Genomic DNA, 15825 nt, shown 5'->3' on the forward strand with positions numbered 1-15825 from the left:
TCCCTTCCTTTCTGAAATCAGTAACAATATATTAAAAACACACAGAGGTGGACACAGGTGCAGGTGGGACCTCTGCCAGCACAGGGGGTAGAGGGTGGGGCCCTCAGGTCCTCCCTAGGCCACTGCTGCCGGCTGTGGGACCGTTTCCAATACCCAGGACACCTACAGACTTGGGATCCTGTGCCTGAATGTCCGGTGGGGCCATGGGGCTTGTTCCCTGGGGTCAGGGGCAGAAGTCACCAAAGCAGTGGCCCCAGGGCAAGGTCAGGACAGCACCAGGCCTTCCTGGGAGACCCTCCTCCCGGCCAGGAGCCAGGCACAGACCCTGGGGGGAGTCACTGCCCTTCAGCTGCCCCTCCTGCCTGGCCAGGGAGGACGGAGTGGCCCTCGTGTTTGAGGTGTTGGAGTCGTGAGCTCCGGGCAGAGGAAATGCTCAATGTGTATTGCTCCTTGTTGCTCAGGTGTTGAGACCTGCAGCTGTGACGGGGTGGGCCTGGGGCAGCAGACACCCCTCCCTCCCCACTGGCCAGGATGGGCTCCAGGGTGTGCAGCTTCACAAGACGCGGTTGTCAGTAAGAATAACACAACTTTATTGGGAGTTGGGGTTTGGGTGCCCTGTCAGAGATCATCAGAACATTAAAAATGGACTCAGCATCACACACTCTGCAGGCCTTCCAGGACGATGGCACTGCCCCAGCGGGTGCAGACTCCACCCACCCAGCACTGCTGGGGCCAGTCTCCGCCCCTGCCCCCTCCTGCATGCCCATGGCCAGCTCTTGCCAGGTGCCCAAATGCACCGGAGTGCCAGGGCTGGGATACCCCTGCCGGGCTGTGAGGGTCTCAATATTTTTAAGGCAGTCAAATGTTGCATCCTGGCTTAGAGGCCAGCTCCCAGGGCCCCTGGGCAGCTAAGACCTGTGTGGCCAGCCCAGCTCTGGACATGCATCTGTCCCGAGTCAGGGAGACCCTTCACTGCAGCCAGATACAAAGTGCAAACAGGGCTCTCTCTGCGTTTGTTTAAAAATCGGTAAAAACAGGCTGGCAGCCTGTGGCGTCCGCGCCCATCGCGCCTCAGTCCTGTGGCACCAGGGCTGTGGCCTGGCTCTGGCAGGCAGAGCGCACTCTGTAGCCTTATTGCTGTGCACGGGGTCAGGCAGGAGCGACGCGAGCTGGGCCGTCCGACTGGGTCCAACTGCCAGCTTTACCAATGCAGCATTTATTTTAAAATTAAATTAAATTAAAAAAGACAAATTGCATCACCAGGTAGGTATCGATTAAGGGCGCGCCCTGGCTGGGTGGCAGCATCACACGGGGCCATTGGAGGCGGCTCCTGCTGGCGGGGCAGCTGTCTTCCTGCAGGAAGAGGAGTGGGTCTTGGAACCTAAGGGTCCAAGGGTCCCTGTCCAGTCCCCTCCCCCTGGCCCCACCTGCTCACCTGTCCTTTGTCACGGTCCCCAGAACGGCCACTGTGGAGACAGCTGGGCTGGCTGTGGCTATGGTGGTGACGGCCACCATGGGCCCTGGGGGCACTGCCACAGCCAGCACCCCTGTGGGGGCTGGGGCAGGACTGGCCTTGCTCAGAGCTGTGGAGGCTGCCTCGGGGGGGACAGCCCCAGCCAGTGTGGAGGTGGCTTCTGCAGGTGCAGAGGTGGGACCTGGTAGCGTGCTGGCAGCCCTGTGGGCAGATCTGGGCTCAGTGACCTGGGCTGCCCCAAGTTCCCAACATGCCAGAGCAACCTGCCTGCCCCCAAGGCCTCCACCCTCCCTCCAGGCAGCCCCTACCCTGCTCCCCGGGACCCTCAGTTCTGGGGACCACACTTGGCCCTGGCACTTCCCTGACAGCCCACAGGCCATGTCTGCCCAGAACTCGCCCTCCCACACCTGGAAAGGGCCAGGGCTTGACGGTGGCCTAGGGACAGCCTGGCCCCTCTTGCAGCCCAGGAGGGGGTTTGCCCAGCGGGGCCCACACCTGCCCAGCACTTGCTTCCACTGTGTCATGTCAGCACCACCCTCACAAGGACCCCTGGAGCCTGCAGAGCAGGCAGGAGGGGCTTGTGGGGCCTCGTGGGGCTGCGCCAGGTGCAGTTGGCAGCGTGTGGAATAGACCACACGAGCCTACAGACAACTCGACTGGGAAGGCGCAAGCCCACATCGGCCAGGGCAGGGCAGGCAGACCGACGGCTTGCTTTTGGAAGGACATAACCCGCTGGTCAGAGGACAGCTGTTTAGGAGGGGAGAGGTTGGGGGAAGTTTAAGAACTGTAATGCTGCTTTAAGAAGGAACTAAACCCCTCAGGAGCCCCAGGCTTGCCCCCTTGCCTGGCCATGGTTTTCTGTTCATCATAGCCCTGCCCCACTTCCTGTTGTGAGCCAGAGCGGGACCCCCACCAATGGGATGCCCAGAGCTCCACCTCAGGTGGGAACCGGGGTGGGTGGGACCTGGCCAGGTGCCAGTCTGCCCGCCTGTCGGGGGGAACAAGGGAAGGCGCCATCTCACTCAGCACCACCTGCTGTGACTGCACCTAACGCTGCCCACCACTCCTTCCCTAGTTTCCAAAACAGCTCCTTGTGCTGCCCTCCCCCTCCACCAACCCCCAGCCCAGCCTGGACTTTCTCCCTGAGTGTAGGGGTGGGACATGTGGGGGCTCAGCTTGCACGGAGGTCACCCCCCATCAGAGTTCAGCTACAAAGCCCTAACATCCCCCCACTGTCTGAGCGCGACAGGCATTTCTTTCCAAGGCGCCTGGTTTAGGTGGGCACATGGCTGGGACTTGGCACATACCAGACAGGATAAAAGTTGAACCCCCTTCCCACCACCCAGGGCCACCCCAGAGCCTGGGGAGTGGCTCAGCAGGGCCTGGCCATTCTCTCCAAGGTGGGCCTATGGTGGGGCGGCCCCATTCCCAGGTCCCTGGGGTGGGACATTCAGGTCCTCTGCTCACCCCTGTGCATCCCTCTCCACAGAGCCCACCTCTGGGGGTCACAGGGTCCATCTTCTGGGCAAGCGGAGAGCTGTGGACAATCGCACCCCCTCCCTCCCCCCAAATCCTGCACACCTGGGGACCGGCGTGGGCAGTGGGGGGGCCTCTTGGCCGGGACCCATACTGACAGCCTCTGAGGTGACAGCCACCTGCTCGTCCTCATCACTGCCGGAGGCCACCAGAGGGGTGTCCCTGGAGACACACACATTCCAGGCGCACGGGGAGGCAGAGCTAACTGCAAGACAGGGGCCGGGGGACACTGGTGAGGGCAGGGGAGCCCCCAAACTCGGGCAGGCATGCAAAAGCTTCAGTTCAGACTTGGGACAAACCTGTCCGCACGCTGCCTGACAAGGGGTGTGTCTGCCAGCAAAGGAGCTCCCCTCCCTGCGTGGCCCTCGACCCCCTGGGGCTTCCCAGCCTCTGGGCAGGCCCCCCAGCTGCCACCGAGGCGGCCCAGGGCGTGCGAGGCACGAGGAGGCTGCCAGGGGTCCCGGTGGCACAGACAGATCAGGGGCAGCCCCTCCCTCCAAGGGCGGCTCAAAGGCCATCCATCCCTCCTGGGCCTGGGCCACTCGGCCCGCTGCCCTGCCATCAGAGCTGCTCCGACTCACGGGTTCTCTCTGGGCCCTGGCTCAGGCCGCCCTGGGCATCGCCGGGTCCTACGTCCACCGGGGAGCTGCACCTGGGCCCCAACTCGGAGCTGTGAACAAAGCCAAGGCTGAGGCCGTGCAGGGAGACGCTGCCCGACACGGGCACGGCCGCCGCCTGCCCTGCCTCCTCACCAGCAGAAGGGCTGGAAGTCAGGGAACTTGGCCCAGCCTTTCTCCTCCAGAGCCGTGGTGCTGGGGGCCCTGGCTGCCCACACACTGGAGCCCACGTCCATCGCCACTCCCGGGGTGGCAGCGGTCGGGCTCGCTGGCTCGTCAAACACCGTCCACGTGGCACCTGCCAGAGGAGACGAGTGAGTGGCCCTGAGCCCTCAGCCCAGATGCAGCCAGACACACAGCAGTGGCATCGCCCCGACCGGGCTGCCGGGCGTGTGGCTGAGGGCCGTCAGGACTGAGCTTCAGCAGGGCCCCGGTCGCTGGGCGCGGGGAGCCCTCAGGACCATGCACTCCAGAGCACAGACAGGTCAGCAGGAGGCAGACCCCTAGGAGCACCCGCCAGGGCACCCAGTCCTCTGTCACCTGTGCCCCTACCCAGCCTGAACGCTGCACCCCAAGCACCTACCTTCTGAGCCACCTTCCACATGAGGACCGCCCTTTTGGGCAGCGGCTTGAGGAGCCCCTGCCGGCGCCACATCTCCATTGGCATCCTCCCCATCCCGGTCGCCACGCGCCAGGCCGTTCTCTGGGCAGCTCTCTGTGGCGGGAGGGCCCCCAAACCTGGGGGGGGGGCACAGTCAGCTCAGGGGGATGTCACGACCGGGCGGGGGGGGGGTACACACCCGTCCAGGGGCCTCTGTGTCCCTCAGGGAAGCTGAGGCAGGGCGGGCGGGCACACACCTGGCTCTGCCCAGGCCCCGGGCAGCACAGTGGGCCTCCTTGTCCTCCCAGATGTCATCGTCCTCGTCGTCGTCAAAGGGCTGGATGTGGTCTCCACAGCAGGCCTCAAACAGAGCTGCGCTGGGCTGTGGGAGCCACGTGTTCACACAGCTCCCGAGGCCTGGCCCGCAGCCGCACAGGAGCAGCCCCTGGCCCCCGCTGCCCACCCACCGCCGTGCCCGTCCACCTCCAACAAACACTGAGTGGAGACTCACGCTGTCCTCATCGGCGTCGATGTGGAAGTTTATCTCTGCGATCCTGTCGAAGGGAGCGCTGAAAGAAGAACAGCGCCACTCAGTGCGTGGCATCTGGGTGAGCCCCTCACAGGCCGCAGCGTGGTGGGCGCGCCAGGGGCTGGCTGGAGGCCGAGGGAGTCTAGCCCAGAGCAGTGGGGCTGAGAGCACAAAGCCGGCTCCGCGGCTAGTCCAGGGGTGTGGGTCACCCGGGTGGGGCCCATGCCGTGGGCTCATCTGCTTTCTCCCCGGCTCTGAGGGCAGCCTGGGGACTGGGGAGCAACGACCTGCCCGCCCTGAGGGAGCCTGGAGGCTGTGAGGGACCCCCTCTGCCCGGACCCTCCCACACGGCTCACACCCGGCTCAGCTGAGGAACGGGGCAGGTCTAGCAGAGCCCACCTCCACCCTCTGAAAGGGGCTGGGGTGGGGGTGGGGAGGGGGACGGCACAAATCGGTGCTGGGTGTGCGAGGGAGGCAGCCGGGCACACTCTGGGCTCACTTGACGCTGTCGTCCTGGTCTGCAAACTCCTCGTCATTGAAGCCAAACTGGTCCACAAAAGTGGCCGTCATCTGCTGGACCTGGTACTCGGAGAAGGCCTGGGGGACAGGCACAGCCATCAGACTCCCGCTCAGGGTCACACCCAAACAGCCTATTGAACTTGTCATTCACCCGCTGTGTGCCCAAGGGCCCCATCCATGTAAATGGCTTGGGGGGAGGTTCCCCTCATCACAGGCGGTTTGGAGCACCGCTCCCCTTGCCATCTCCCTCGGCAGTTTGGTGAGATGCCGCTAGGACTGCGGGGAAGGGCCTGGCCACACGCACCTGCTGAAGGGACAGCTCGTTAGGGAACACGCCCTCCATGTCCTCATCCTCACTTGAGGGGTGGAGGTGGGTGCTTACCTGCAACAGCAGAGGGTGGGCATGAGTTGGCAGGAGTGAGCTGGCACCCGGGGCTGGTGCCCAGCCTGCTCCCCACCTGCAGCCCACACTGGGTCTGGACACAGGCCTCGGAGACCACACTGGGCCTCCTGACACGACAGGGAGGGGACCGAGCGGCCACAGCAGCTCTGCTCGGGGGCTCAGGACCGCACGTGGATGGCCCAGGCCTGTGGCCAGAGGGTCTGTGTCTGGACACGGAGCAGAGGCTGCAGCACACGCTCGGCCGCAGGCGCACGCACAAGCAGACGAGACTCCTCACCAGGTCCACGGCGTTCCTGCGGTTGGTCTCCGTCAGCGTCTCCTCCACGAAGCTCTCCCAGCGCCCACGGCAGTCCGCAGGCAGCCCTGCAAGGGAAGTGCTGCCTGGTCCCGAGAGCCACTGCAGGGTCCCAGGCAGCCTGTGCGGGCACAGGGCCCGACTCGGCGGGTGTCAGAGCCCGAGTCTTCTGGGTGCACAAGGGACCCCAAGGGGCCCTGACACAGACATGCCAGCATCGGCTTCTGTAACAAAGTGGCCGACGGCCCGGCCTCTGCACAACACACATGCCCCACCCGTTTTTCTGGCGAAGTCGGAGCCTCTGATTCATGCCCCCGGAAACGGTGAGGGAAGATGACAGCCAAGAGCTCCCCACTTGCCCATCGCCTCCCCACCTGGGCCCCCACCCTCATCGTGAGACCGATGGACCAGGAGGCCTGACCCCAGCCTGAGGCCACTGACTGAGAACATCCCCTTCCTGGGCTCACACCTGCCCTGCGACCACAGGCTGCCACGCGGAGACACACCAGCGAGGCCACGCCTGCGGTCTGGCTGACGACCATCTACAGGCTGCTTCCTCAGCAGGACAACTCAACTGAATGCCAGTGCACCCTGTGCCCGCTCTGGGCTCACAGCACCTGCACCACGCCCCGCCTCCCCCATCACACTCCACCGCCTGGCCTCTTGTATCCTGGGCAAACCCTGTTCAGTCTGCCTGGCACCCTCCTCCCCAGTGAGGCCACATGGGCCCTTCCCGGCTCAGCTGGTGAAGCCTGGAGCTGCAGACTGTGCCAGGACATGAGATGGAAGGGTAAGGCCACAGGAAGCAGCCCAGGGGGCAGGCCGAGGGCAGAGGTGAGGCCTGGCCGGGGAGGGGCTGCCTGGCTCAGAGAACAGCTGGACTGCGTGGTGTGCCCTGAGCGTGAGCAGACGTCTGCCCAACAGAACGGGCGCCGGGGCCCACACCCAGCCGAGGGAAGACCCCGTGAGGCACGGCAGCCAGACCCGGGCCAGGGCTCACCTTGGATAACCTCGCTGACGGGGGTCTGCATGGCACCCCTCTCCAGGTTCCGCACCACCGCGTTGGCGATCCGGGTGAGGTGGCCCATGTTCCCGCGCCTCATGCCACCTGCTGCCCTGGAAGTGAAGGGCAGCATGAAGGCAGCTGCCAGGCCTGGGCCTTGCCCACCGCGCCCGAGTCCCTCCTCATGGCCTCGCCTGCGTTGGGAGGTGCTGCTCCCACCCCATGCAGACCAGAAAACGGGCTCAAAGCCTGCACTCCCCACATACCAGCAGGGCCTGCTCAGCCCCTGCAGCCCTGCGACCCGACTGCCTGCGCCCCTCCCCTGCACGCAGACACCAGCTGTCCCGGTGCCCAGGCCCTTCCAGCACGGCCCAGGGCCTGCTGCCCAGGGAAATGCCCAGTCCAGCAGCAGGAGACGTGGCCGGCTCCAAGGAGACAAGGACGACGCAGGGCCCGAGCGCCTGTTGCGGCCCTGGATCGGCGTCGCTCCCCTCACGGAGCTCAAGGTGTGGGAGTGCTCGCCCTGGCTTCTGTCCACCTTTGCCTCCCACGCTGCCATGAACTTCTCCACGCCCATGGCCCAAAGCAGAGCACGTCCTATCCTGGCGTCCCTGACGCTCAGTAGCCTCCCTGTGAGACGGTCACACGTCTACAACACAGCCCTTGACAGTAGTGGACAGAGCCTGCTGCCAACCACATTCTCTCTCCAAAGAGCCTGACGAACCCAGAGGAGGACGCAAGGTGAGCGAGTGAGCACCTGAGCTGGGGAGCCGGGCAGAGGCAGGCCCAGGAGACAGGGAGGGCACTGGCTCCTGGGGAAGCTGGGACAGGTGGAAGCTGCTGGGCACCTCAGACCCCCAGTGAGAGCCGTGGGAGCGCCCAGACCCGCACACGTGCACACAAACACGCCATCTGCGAGCTCAGGTGTGGGGAGGGCCTCCCAGGACCAGGGGAAGCCGCCAACCGTGGCTGCACTGACATTCGGGTTCAGTAAGAGCAGGAGGTGAGGGATAGACGCGGGGAGAGAGGTACCCCCAGGAGCAGCAGGCAGGGCAGAGGGAGGGCTGCCACACAGGGCCCTGCGGGCCATTCTGGGACCCGGGTGGCCAGCAGTTTCAGGCAGAAGTGACACCATCTGTGTTTCAGAAAGAGCCCAGCTGCTCACACACAGGCCGCGTGGGACAGGGAGGAAGCGGGAAGTGGCCTGGACACTCTCTTCAGGGTTCAAGGGCTCAATGGTAGAAGTGACTGATGCTGGGATGGAGAAATGGGGGATTCGGGACACACTGTGGGCACAGGATGGCGAGGGGGGAGGGTGGGCGAGTAAAGGGTGAAGGAGGCCCCAGAGCAGCCAGGCCGGTGAGGAGCCTGAGGGGAAGGAGCCCCGCCCAGCCCGGTGACTGCCTGGCTCGTGTCAGCTCAGGCCCCGGCCTCCCTGGCAGCCCAGCAGCGGTTTCAACAGCAGCGGGAGCCCCTTCTGGAAACCACACCTCCCATGGAGCCCCAGGGGTTCTTACTGTGTGTGGTCATTGGCCTCCCAGGCCTCCAGGATCCTCTGGACCAGGCAGCACTTCTGGAATAGCTGGGGGGACAGGCTGATTGGTCAGGCCCGAGGGGCTGCATGCTCCCCTCCACCCTCTGTGAACCGAGTGAGCTTAGCAGGCAAGCAAGCAGGTGGACTGGAGGTGAGCATCGTGCGAAGCGCTCCCGGGTAAGTAAGGAAAGGAGAGAGATGCGTCTCGTCCAGGATTCATGCATGTGGACTCAAAGGACCCCAAGTCCCAGAATGTTTTCTTATGCCCTTTCTTTGTGATTTCCTCTCTCGTGGTCAAAAGGAGGGCAGCTCACCCAGGTCACGTGAGGATCAGAAAAGAAAACGCGGGGGGAGGGGCCTCAGCCACGTGGCCGGGCTCAGCACGCAGCGCCACCAGCGCCTGGCGGGACTCACATGGGTCACCATCGTGCTCTCGGGGTGGCTGGCAGCAGGCAGCGGGCTCTCCGAGTCCCCACTCTCGGGTCCACTGGCTTCAGCCCTGTCCTCCCGGGGGGCGTGGGAGAGAATCGCGGCCACGCACAGTTCCACTTGGAGGTGCAGGAAGTTATTCCAGGTGTACTTGAAAAACAGGTCCTGGGACAGGCAGGGAGAGGCCGTGGCAGGCGGCAGGCGCGAGGCAGCGCCTGAGAGCCTCCCTGTGAGAAACCTCTGCAGAGCCCGCGCTCTGCTCTCATCTGAACATGCCTGACGGCCTTCTTTTTGTCTCCAATCAGAAGCTTAACTCATCTGTAGCCTCTCTATCAGTGTGTTTTTATTAAAAGGCTGTGTATTTCCTAGTGAGATCCCCGTTAGCTACATTCTACACAGTCTATTATGTAGGATTCCTATTCTTCCTTTAGGATTGTGTCTTGACCCATGAGCCAGTGGAAGTGTGTGAAATTCGCAAACACCCAGAAGGGAAGTCACGTGAGGAGGTGCACGTACGGACACTCCCACAGGAACCCCGAGGGCCTGGCCTGAGCTTTACCAGCTGAAGCCCAGCCTCTTCCAGGCGGGGCACAAGCACAGCTGCCCCTGAATCTCTGACCCTGACAGGTGAGGGGGTGAGGTTCACCTGTCTGCACCCCCTGGCACCTCACACAGAGCAGAGCCACAGCAGCCTACGTCCTGACTCTGCTGCCTACACAGAGGGAGGGAGGGTGCAGCGGGGAAGGATGTGCACAAAAATCCTCAACAAAATACCAGCAAAATTCAGCAGCACATTAAACAGATTACACACCGTGACTGCGTGGGTTTTATTCCTGGATGCAAGGACGATTCAATGTGTAAATCAGTCAGTCATGATGGTCAGTGTCTACTGACCAAAGGACGAAAACCATATAATCATCTCAGCTGATACTGAAAAAGCAATTGACCAAGCTCAACAATTCTTAAAAATCAAAACACTGAATACACTAGGAACAGAAGGAAACCTGCTCAACATGACAAAGGGCCCCAGGACAAGCCCACAGCAAACACATGCTAACTGGTGACAGGCTGCAGGCTTCTCTACGCTCAGGAACGGGGCCTGCAAGCCTGCTTCCACCACTTCTGCTCAGCACCGTGCGAAGTCTTAGCGGAGCAATGAGGAAAGAGAGAGAGAGGAAAAGTGTCCAAGTTGGAAAGGAAGAAGCTGAATTATCTCTTTTCACAGATGACACGATCTAATATGAAGAAAACTCTACACATTTCACAGAAACTGTTAGACCTGATAAACAAGTTCCAAATACAAAACACACAAAAACCAGCTGCATTTCTATACACTAACAATCCAAAAAAAGTTTTAAGAAAATAACTCCGTTTACATTAGTATCCACAACACAGAAAACACTTAGGAATGAACGAACCCAGGAGGTGAGAGCCGCGCGCGCTGAAACTGCAGCCCCCGGCCGGCCGAGGGGAGCAAAGCCGACCCGAGTTCCTGAGAAGGCACCAGGCTCAGGCGGGAAGACTGGTTCTGTGAAGCTGACACCACCACCAAAGTGACCAACAGACTCACTGCAGTCTCTTCAAGATTCCACTCAATGGCTTTTTTTTTTGTAGAAATAGAAATACCCATCCTAAGATTCATAGGGAATCACAAGGGATCCCCAAAGGAAAATCTTGACCCCCCCCAAAGAGTTGGACTCACACTTCATTTCAAAACTTACTACAAAACGACAGTAATCAGCAGCGTGCAGTCCTGGCGTGAGGACAGACGTGGAGACCACGGCAAGAGAGCTGAGAGGCAAGAAATAAACTCTCACGTACATGGCCCACTGATTCCCCGCAGGACGCCCAACCAGTCAGCGGGGAAAGGACAGTCTTTTCCACACGTGGTGCTGGGGAACTGGCACCCACAGGCAGTGGAATGAAGTGGGACCCTCACCATGTACTACATTAACAAACTAATTCAAAATGGATCGGAGACCTGACAGAGCTAAAATTATAGAAACAAACAAAGGGGTCGGCTGCATGACGGTGGATTTGGCAATGATTTCTTGGATATGACACCAACAGAGAAACTGAACTTCATTCAAATTAAAAACTTGTGTGTGTCAAAGGACACTATAAGCCAGTGGTTCTCAACCTTCCTGATGCCACGACCCTCCAATACAGCTCCTCATGTTGTGGGGACCCCCAACCATAGAATGATTGTCGTTGCTGCTTCATAGCTGTCATGTTGCTGCTTCATAGCTGTCATGTTGCTGCTGTTATGAACCGTCACGTAAATATCTGATCTGCAGGATGGATTTTCATTGTTCGTGACCCACAGGTCCACCTGACTCAACAATGGGCAAAGGGCTTGGACAGCTGTTCAAAGGAAACACACCAACGGCAAACAAGCCACACGAAAAGGTGCTTGGCATCACCAACCATTAGGGAAATGCAGATCGAAGCCACCACGCGACAGACCACTTCAAACCATGACGACAGCCATCTTACAGAAAAGCGAAAACACGTTCGGCGAGGACGTGGGCGCGAGAACCCCCCTTCACTCTCACAGGAAGGAAAGCGGCGCAGCCACTGGAAAACCGCTGCTTCCTCGGAGTGCTGGCCACAGAACGGCTACGTGGCCCATCAACCCCACTTCTGGGCACATGCTCACCAGAAGGGAAAGCTGGACTCAAACAGGAACCTGCACATCCACGTTTACAGCAGCATCATTCCAAACAGCCAAAGGGGCCCTAGCCGGTGTGGCTCAGTGGCTAGAGCGTCGGCCTGGGGATTGAAGGGTCCCGAGTTAGATTCTGGTCACGGGCACATGCCTGGGCTGCGGACTTGATCCCCAGTAGGGGTCGTGCAGGAGGCAGCCAATCAATGATTGATGTTTCTAACTCTCTTCCTCTCCCTTCCTTTCTCTAAAGTCAATAAAAATAAATAAAACAGCCAAAGGGGAAAGCAACCCACATATCCATCAACTAAGGAATGGACAAAGTGTGTCTTCCTCTACAATGGAAGGTGATGCAGCCATAAAGAAGGACATTCTGACACCTGCCGCAACAGGGATGAAAGAACCTTGAAGACAATGTGCTCAGTGAAACAAGCAAGACACAAAAGCCCAAACACGGTGTGATGCCGCGTACATGAGGCCCCACAGCAGCCAAACTCAGATGCAAAAAGTAAGGTGGGGGACAGAGGGGGTGTGGGAGGGCATGGGGATTGACTGCCTAATGGTCAGTGTTTCTGTTTGAAGATAAAAAAGTTCTGCAAATAGACAGTGGAGTCGTTATATAAACTGTGAATGTACTTAATGCTACTGAACTAATTGAAACCTTAAAATTATTAAGCTGGTAAATTTTGTTACGTATTTTTTTACCACAGTAAAAATAAAAAGAGGATGGAAAAGAGAAAACAATTTTTAAGAGAGGAAAAGGACTAAGTGAAATAAGCCAGTCAGAGAAAGATAAATATCACATGATCTCACTCATTTGTGGAATATAAAGAACAACATAAACTGATGAACAAAAACATATCCAGAGACAGAGAAGCATCAATCAGACCGTCAAACCTCAGAGGGAAGGTAGGGGAGGGTGGGGGTAAGGGGGAGAGATCAACCAAGGGACTTATATGCTAGCATATAGGCCTAACCAATGGACACAGACAACAGGGGGGTGAGGGCATGAGTGGGGGGGTGGGGGGGATGGGGGGTAATGTGGGGATAAGGACACATGTAGTAACTTAATCAATAAAAAAAAAAGACATAAAGCTAGAGAGAGGGAGAGAGAGAGAGAGAGAGAGAGAGAGAGAGAGAGAGAGGAAAAGGCAAGTCCTTCATAACCCACTGGGGTTTCCAAATCTGGAAGAGCCTGTAGAGGCCAGTACTCCAGGCCCAGCTCCAAGGCTGGCTCCTTCTGGGAGCAGAGGCCCAAGGGCAAGGCCCCAGAGAAGCCTGGGGACTGCATCTGCCTGTGGTGCCCCCTCAGAGCCACGCCCCTCCCCTCAGCACCCCCTTCTGCCTGGCGGGCCCCCTCCTCAGACACCCAGGCATCTTCTAGGCACTGAGTGGAGGCGCCCCCACTGGCTCTGATGGGAAGTGCTGGGTGCCCTGTGGAGAGCGAGCAGCTGCTCCTCTAAGGTGCTCTGTGCCGAAGGGCGAAAACCCAAGGCCTCCAAGAGGCAGGTCTGGAAGGGCGTGACCTCAGTGCCCCTCCCTCAGACAGACAGACACCTGCCTCTGCTCGCAGGCCCATCTCTGCGAGCTGCACCGAGGCCAGCTGGGCTGTCCCACCTTCACTCAGGCTGTGGTCAGCCTGGGCCTGTCTCAGGACCAACCAGAGCTTCCCGAGGACAGGGCCACCCCCAGGGCTGAGGTCCAGATGCCTGCCCACGGCCGCGTGGGGGAGGGAGGAGGCAGTGGCCGCTCACCAGCAGCAAGCCCATGGTGTTGAGCCGGCAGAGCTCCTGGTTGATGCTGGGCGTGTTGGTGTGCAGCAGGGCAGCCATGAGGCGGGCACCGTGCAGGCGGGCGTTCCCGAGGGGCTCCTCCAGCACGCCGATGGTGGTCAGGATTGCGGCTTTCTGTAAACACAGAGCACCACTCACTGGCCCTGGCAGCCCAGCGTGACCACTGCTCAAGGGCCCTGCTGGGGTCCACGCTGTGGCACAGCTTGGGGAGGCGGGGACGGGGCCTTCAAAGAGGCAGCACTGCCTGCGAGAGGGAAGGAGGCATCAGAGCGAGTGCGGGGTCTGCACCCAGAGGCTCACCCAGCCACAGGGGGGAGCACCCTGGAGTGAGAGATCTGTGCTGAGGCAGGACCAGCGCTCTCAGGGCCACCTGGAAACCCTTAGACTACACGCGGGTCTTCTCTGATCCCGCACATGCAGCATCACGCAGCCACCTTTTTGTTAACAGAATGTTCCAGAATCTCTACCTTTGTGAAGCTTACTTTCTGGTGGGGGAGGCAGCCTGGGGGGCGGTGAGAGAGCAAGCGTCCTCAGCGTGACCCCAGCACCCCCTAGAGCTGCTGAGCTGAGCACGGGGCCTCCTCTGGGACCCCTGGCCCTTGGCTGGTGCCCCAACTCAGAGGCCAGGCCGACGGTGAGTGTGGGCTCTCAGAATGCAAGTCATCTGGGGGCTGCAAATGCCCCCCCCAGGCCCCAGTGCAGATGGACATGCAGCAGGGGGTCTGACACAGGCCATGGCATCGGCCTGGTTCTCAAGTCGGGTCAGGGAACAGCAGCACGAGTGTGTCCACGCGTCCGCATACACCGTGGGCGCTTTGCTGTCTGAGATCCCGTACCTTTGGCGGGTGGAGCAGGAGCTGGTGAAAGTCCTTCAGCCTCGGCTCAATGCCGTGCAGGACGCTGCCACTGACGGGGCACAGCCTCTCCAGTCCCTGAGAAAAGGCGTCCACCAGGCCCTCTGTCCTGTGGATGAGGAAGCAGATGGGGACGGGGACAGCCCAGGCCTCCGTGGCATCTCCCTCCCCTGCCCAGCGTCCCCCTCATCTCAAGAGGTTTGGTGACTTACAGAGAGGGGGGTGCCTGAGGCCTTGAGAGCACTTTCCCAGGCGATGGCCCATGCTCAGCTGCCTGCCGTGAAGGGTGGCGCCCAGTGCCGGGCGATGCCCTCCCCACGAGGCACTCACCCAGCCCGCCTGGCTTCCAGCAAGGTCAGCAGCACCTGCGTCCCGCTGACGAGGCAGCTCTCCGTCTGGTCCCCGTCAAACATGTTCCTCAGAAGCTGCTCCACGCAGTCCTGCCTGTCACACACGGTCACTGCCTGGAGCAGAGCAGACAGAGCACGCCTCCCTCCCCTGCCTCCCGTGGAGGTGGCGCCCCTGCTGGCCTGCACTCGGGGGACCTGCCTGGAGACCTCCCGTGGGAAACAGGCCCCTCAAATTAGCTCTGGGTCCGGGTGAGCATTTCACAGCCAGCTCAGAGTCCGAACCAGAGGGAGTGGCTGTGTCTGCGGTTTACAGAGCCAGCTTGGAGACGCGCTCCCAACTCAGAGACCCCACCCACCGGCACCCACCAGCACCCCACTAGCCCGCAGCACTCACGACTCCAGCACTGCGAGGAGGGGGTCCGGCTCCAGGGCCTCGGGCAGCTGGCTGCCCTGCTCCCTGCCCAGCCGGACAATGTCACAGAGCGTCTGGGAAGCGTTGGACTGCCTCTGCAAAGACAGGGACATGGCGCTCCGTCAGGGCCGGGACACGTCAGCACCCACCAGCGGATAGAGCCCGCTGTTCATCTTCTGGGAGCTGGGGACGCCTCTAAACCGGGTCATTCCCGAGGGGTCTGCTCTGCCCCCACTGTCAGGGCGCACGGGAATGTCCAAGTGTCAGGGCTCTCAATGCTCCACTGGCTCACAGGGACGACTGCCCCTCGGACCCATGTTGAGCTACACTGCGTAGGTGACCACCTCACTGATACTGCATTTTAAACTAAAAGGAGCTTCTGGTACTCAGAAGGGGTCCTGTGAAAATACAGACGACAAAGGACGCGGTGCTTGAGGGAAACGGACCCCGTGGAAGTGTAGAACTGCCCAGGGCACTTGCGGACCACAGGGGTTTCCTCAGGGCCGTGGACATGGTTAGACATGCAGCCCTGGCCCCTTGTCGGGGCATCAGGACACGTGGCTAAAGGACGGGCTTGCACCATCTTAGGGAGAAACGGAAGCAGCCAGGTTGGCTCTGTGGCCTCGCACCTGCCTGTGGCCCGTGGACAGGCCCGTCAGCCCACCACGCTCACGCTCACGGACACCTTGGGGGGATGAGGGACCAAGAGCAGAGTGGTCTGGAAGCAGCTGAGGCTCTCAGAGCTGCTGAGGAAGTGCGGGCCTCGTCACATGGAGAAAGGGCCTCTCAGGAAGCACCCCGCCCGCTCCCA

At 60.8% G+C, this 15825-nt stretch overlaps 1 protein-coding gene across 8 annotated transcripts in view; it reads right to left on the reverse strand.

The window, feature by feature from the left end:
* Positions 1–566: 566 nt before the first annotated feature.
* PPP6R2 (protein phosphatase 6 regulatory subunit 2) overlaps positions 567–15825 on the reverse strand; it is a 62387-nt gene continuing 47128 nt past the window's right edge. For 6 of the 8 annotated variants that reach the window (XM_036311340.1, XM_036311335.1, XM_036311337.1 and 3 more), the window contains 18 exons: positions 14997–15109; positions 14583–14696; positions 14235–14361; positions 13360–13512; positions 8926–9105; positions 8495–8559; positions 6975–7090; positions 5957–6042; positions 5581–5658; positions 5257–5354; positions 4740–4797; positions 4486–4610; positions 4211–4365; positions 3763–3925; positions 3592–3680; positions 3056–3215; positions 1436–1675; positions 567–1353 (listed from right to left, as the gene is read on the reverse strand). In XM_036311340.1, the coding sequence (XP_036167233.1) occupies positions 1305–1353; positions 1436–1675; positions 3056–3215; positions 3592–3680; positions 3763–3925; positions 4211–4365; positions 4486–4610; positions 4740–4797; positions 5257–5354; positions 5581–5658; positions 5957–6042; positions 6975–7090; positions 8495–8559; positions 8926–9105; positions 13360–13512; positions 14235–14361; positions 14583–14696; positions 14997–15109 (2169 nt within the window). In that variant the 3' untranslated portion in view covers positions 567–1304. The other 2 variants (XM_036311341.1, XM_036311342.1) reach the window with 2 other exon arrangements.

Source organism: Myotis myotis, unplaced genomic scaffold (assembly GCF_014108235.1).
Source record: "Myotis myotis isolate mMyoMyo1 unplaced genomic scaffold, mMyoMyo1.p scaffold_m19_p_54, whole genome shotgun sequence".
NCBI classification, from domain to species: domain Eukaryota; kingdom Metazoa; phylum Chordata; class Mammalia; order Chiroptera; family Vespertilionidae; genus Myotis; species Myotis myotis.